Source organism: Monopterus albus, unplaced genomic scaffold (genome assembly GCF_001952655.1).
Source record: "Monopterus albus unplaced genomic scaffold, M_albus_1.0 scaffold126.1, whole genome shotgun sequence".
Classification (NCBI taxonomy): domain Eukaryota; kingdom Metazoa; phylum Chordata; class Actinopteri; order Synbranchiformes; family Synbranchidae; genus Monopterus; species Monopterus albus.
In genome coordinates, this window is record NW_018128006.1 from 1,548,959 (window position 1) to 1,553,514 (window position 4,556).

The 4,556-nt window shown below is 39.7% G+C and overlaps 1 protein-coding gene across 14 annotated transcripts in view; it reads right to left on the minus strand.

Moving 5' to 3' along the window:
- The window catches only part of LOC109967168 (potassium voltage-gated channel subfamily KQT member 2-like), a 30,404-nt gene that overhangs the window by 7,321 nt on the left and 18,527 nt on the right, over nucleotides 1–4,556 (minus strand). For 2 of the 14 annotated variants that reach the window (XM_020612546.1, XM_020612552.1), the window contains exons 10-15: nucleotides 4,183–4,212; nucleotides 3,408–3,461; nucleotides 2,444–2,652; nucleotides 1,207–1,254; nucleotides 919–936; nucleotides 79–184 (exon numbers count right to left, since the gene is read on the minus strand). In XM_020612546.1, the coding sequence (XP_020468202.1) occupies nucleotides 79–184; nucleotides 919–936; nucleotides 1,207–1,254; nucleotides 2,444–2,652; nucleotides 3,408–3,461; nucleotides 4,183–4,212 (465 nt within the window). Of the gene's footprint in view, nucleotides 1–78; nucleotides 185–918; nucleotides 937–1,206; nucleotides 1,255–2,443; nucleotides 2,957–3,407; nucleotides 3,462–4,182; nucleotides 4,213–4,556 lie in introns of those variants that run through there. The other 12 variants (XM_020612547.1, XM_020612549.1, XM_020612548.1 and 9 more) reach the window with 12 other exon arrangements.

The window sequence follows — 4,556 nt, forward strand, 5'->3', positions numbered from 1 at the left end:
AGCAAGCCATAATTGCCCCTCGTGAGTGAAAGAAATTTCGCTGAACCATAGAAACTGCACAGTAAAGCAAATCCTTACCAGATTGCCCTTATTGTAACCTTCAATCCCAGAGGTAATTCTTGAGTGAGAAACTCACAGTGGCAGCTCTTATCATCACCAATTTCCTCTCCTGGGAGGCTTGCCTCTACAGGGCAAAGACAAGGACACACTTAAAGAATATTTCAACACTACCAGTGTCAACCTCAGAAGCAAAGACGAGCTGTTTCTTTGAGCTTTGGAGGTGCAAAAGTCAAGTACAAAGTTGTCTTAAAGCCAGTTTGTGAGCATAGTGAGGGAGCGTTGTGGAACAATGAAAACAAAAAGACTTGGTGCAGAATTGAAGGATAGTGCTTATGACAAGTACTCTCTTCCCACCACCAAATATAGTCTAAATTAGCATCATAACTAGCATGTTTAGTTTAGCCGGGAGGCTAATCTATGGATTTTGAAGCGCAGTGCAAGGTGTCAAGGCCTAATCATTGCTGATCAGAAATTAACTGAGAATCTGGTAGGGACAGTGAGGTCACTTCATGCAGTGTAGAGCATTTTGTCTCTGGGTCCATTTTGGATTATCTTGGCACCACTTGACTTGAACCCAGGATTAATTTCTACAGCACCGCATCTGTATAGAAAGTAAATATGTATGTATGGAGCTTGTAAAATCCTACTGAATACTTAAATCATTACATGCTTCAGAGCCTTCAGTCACTCGGGGGGAAAACTCAAATAAGGAAATATCCAAATAAAAAGGGTTCATGTCAAGTGAACAAATCTTCACAGCAGATTTAAGCATGCAGGTTTCTCAGACTAGTGAAGCTGATTTGTCTTTTGATTATTTCCCCCATAGAAGTCAACCAAGAAAGTATCCCAATGTCTTACTTATTAAACCTTCAATTGCTGCAAAAGAGAGAGAGGAGAGACATGGAAAAAGATTTGTTATGGATTCTAGCAGGATGACAATGGCAGACAAATCAATTGCAAACATGGGAACTTGTGGAGTCCAGTGAGTGATTTCTAATTCTTGTTCCAAAGGGCAGGTCCCTCTTCTCTTACATTTACACTACCACCTGCATATATTATAAAGCTTTATATAACATAAATGGTAAACTAAACATCCAGACATTACAGGGTAATACAGTCTAAACTGAAGACATGTCATGATCTAACCTGGAGACCTCTTCAGTCCAAAGTCTTCGTCCTGCATTTCAATCAGCACTTTAACATGCCATGAAGCGGAAGAGGAAAAACAACTAATGAGAATTGCTTTAAACTGTTCAACAAAAAGGCAAAGAAATGGTGAAGGAGAGAAATATATTTGTTGATAGTGGTACAGTGGTCTGGATGACATATGGATGCTGTTGGCCTGTCTAGTGATAAATGAGGCCAGACACTGATGTCCAAACCAACACTCTACCTCCCCAGCTAAATGTTGAAACGTCGGCTTTAGGGTGCTGACAAACTCTCAGTCTTCCTTATATGTGTATATGAATACATGCAGGAGAAACTACACTATTACCTCAAAGTATGCACAGTGACTGCAGCCTAAAGAGGTGTGATTACAACTAAGTACACCCTCCTTCTAGAAACACAGCTGAGTTGACATAGATCCACACAAAGCTCTGTGTAGAAAATTCCACTAATAACAACGGAACATTAGCCAAGCAAGCTTTTGTATTGTATACAGCCTCATTAATGAACAGTTGTGATCTGAACGCAAACAGAGTAGATTTTTACAACTGCAGAGTGAGATTTTTGATTTTTAGACACCATTAGGATTAAATCAATATATTGTTTTGCTAAAATACCCAGCATACGTATCCTACGGTATATTGACCTTTTATCGATAAGGCGTCTTGTCGTGTATTATTTTAAAACCATATTTTATAAAAATGTATTTTTATTCATACTTTTTGGAAAATTGCTTTCAAAGGAGGAGGAGGAAGAGCAAGCACCCTGAATCTGTTCAAGGTAAAAAAAAATCTAACTGTATTTGAAATAAAAAAATAAACACAGTTATTAAAAAAAATTATAGAGATTACAATTCATATTAAACATCCCAGTTAGCTTGACAGGCACTGTTAGGTGCATGTTTCTGCTCTGGGATGGAGCTGGGCTGACTGTTTACCCCTGCTTCCAAGCTAACCGTCCCCTGGCTGTGGCTTCTTTGCCATGCTTAAAATAGTTGCTCTACAAAGTTTACTGTTTCATGGTGGCTTAAATGCAGTTTCAGAGGCTTTCCACTTTAACAGAACTACAGAGTAAATAGCTGGCTCATTTTACTATTCATTGTTTCTAAAACAAAAGCAGTGGTAGTGGTCTGTCCTTCTATTGGTCAAACCCTGCAATTTAACACACATTATTAACCTGGTCAGATGTTACTCTGTACTGTGTGGTGTTCCCTCACCATCGGAGTTTTGGCGTGAGGTGCTGCCACGGACTCTGAGGGTGGCTTTTGACCCTCGGCTCTTCTCGGTGAAGCTCCAGCTCTTGGCGACCTTGCTGGGACTCGCCTCAGCCTCCCCCTCCTCTGCCCCCGGAGACTGGGCCTTCCCCTTGGCCACAGGAGCCTTCGAAGGACTGAATAAAGCCTTGTCCTTCACGCTGGTCTTCCGACTACAAAAAGCAAGTAATTAGAAAGGAAATTTAGCTGATTAAACAGTTTATTTAACGTATTGTTTAAAAAAAATCAACTATCTGTAACTGTCTTTATTCTACTGTGTTGTGTTTTTAAGTGTAATCGGGGAAATTTTAGAAATCAGCACTGAAAATCTTACCTCAGCAGAAACGCAAAATGGGCAATGTCCTACAGCAGCAGGAGCCATGTCCACAAATAGTGTGTCAGGCAAGCAGCGGGTAGCAAACATGCATTGGAAGCAAAGTGACACTGCATGTCTCAAAATGAAGAGCTGTTCTCACTCTATGCAAAAGGTGAACACAAATCATGCAGCAGAATTCATCATCATACTGTATGTTCTGCCTGACAAGCATTGTTAGGTACTCAGCAATGTGCACCTTGCCCACTGAACATAAGACTATAACGGCTGAATAGACAAAACAGGCAGCATGCAAAGTGGCTGCATAAAGACATTACTAAACATAAACTATAAATCAACTTTGACAGGGCAGTAAACAAAGATGTGTATCTGCTTTTTTCTCTGAGTAAAAGGTCAAACATGTGGCCAGATTAGCTCTAGTCTTTCATGGTGACATCACTGTCAGAGCTACACTACACTATAAAAAGTCAAGTAGATTTAAAATGTTCTTATTTTGCGATTTCTCTTCCTTTACTATACTTCTGTTAAAGAGGAAGAGGAACAGAGACACACAGACTTGCAGAGCAGTTGTTAGTATCTGTACAGCAACTATACCTAATGGTTCTCGGACAGCACCCGCAAAGTCTGTCTTTGTGTGCGCTTTCATTACTGGAGTGGTGGGCATTAGAGGAGACACAAAAAGACCAAATAGCAGTGGATAAAAACAGCATTGTGTGCCATACTGTGATGCCAGTAACACTTTATTCTATATAGATTTTATAACTCATTTGCAGCCTGTTTTTCAATCACATCAGAGATATAAAAATACAAACTGTTGAATGTCTTTGCCCTTCATTATTTTTCACTAATATGTCTGCCAGTATCTAATGATGTTTTATGGTTGATTTCTCATGTCAGAGTTAAACACAAAATATGCAAATGGATTATAAAAAAAATTTTTAAGTTATGATAAAGTGTTACCACATTGTCAATAATTACACTTGTTTCTTTTGTCAAAAACAGTGTGACAACAATCAAGCAAGGCTCTTAAAGTGTTCAAAACCACTCTATCCAAGGTAATGTTGAAAGCTAGAGTATCAAAGAACAGATTATTGGGGAATATTTAATAAAGCTGCCAGTTGGGAGTCAGGTCAAAGTGAACTAATCTTTGAGCACTGGGTGAGCAAATGCAGGATGACCCTTCTTGAAGGAGACACTTAACACACAGTCCCGCCCATGTCCGACGCACTTGAGAACAACCCACACACACTCATACACACATATTCTGCACACACACTCCCCCAAGAAGAGTGTCTCAGCAGCAGCTAAGAGCAAGACTGAAGAGAAGCCAAGGGGAGGTGAAGAGATTAAAACCAATCAGATCACAGACCTTGGAGAGGTTTCTGGCTGAGACTCCTTCCTGCGAGGAGACACAAACTTCTACACTGTGCAAATCAGTCACGTATTATATTATATGTCATAATCAACATTGCCCCATGTAGATAGAATTAAATTGGATTAGCACTTAAGATTACTTGTCAAGCAACAGAAAAAACTGCTGCAAATCCAAAAACAATCATATAATCCTGGCACTTAAGTCACTACATGTGGATATGTAAGAAAATGGTTATCTGTTGGAACCTGCAATAACCTGCATTACAAGCTGTAAACACAACAGTGACATAGTTTCACCTTTTAAATTGGTGCTTATTGTGATCCTGTTAGTAAACAGGTGCTTCAGGTGGATGCTGAGCAACATCTGGA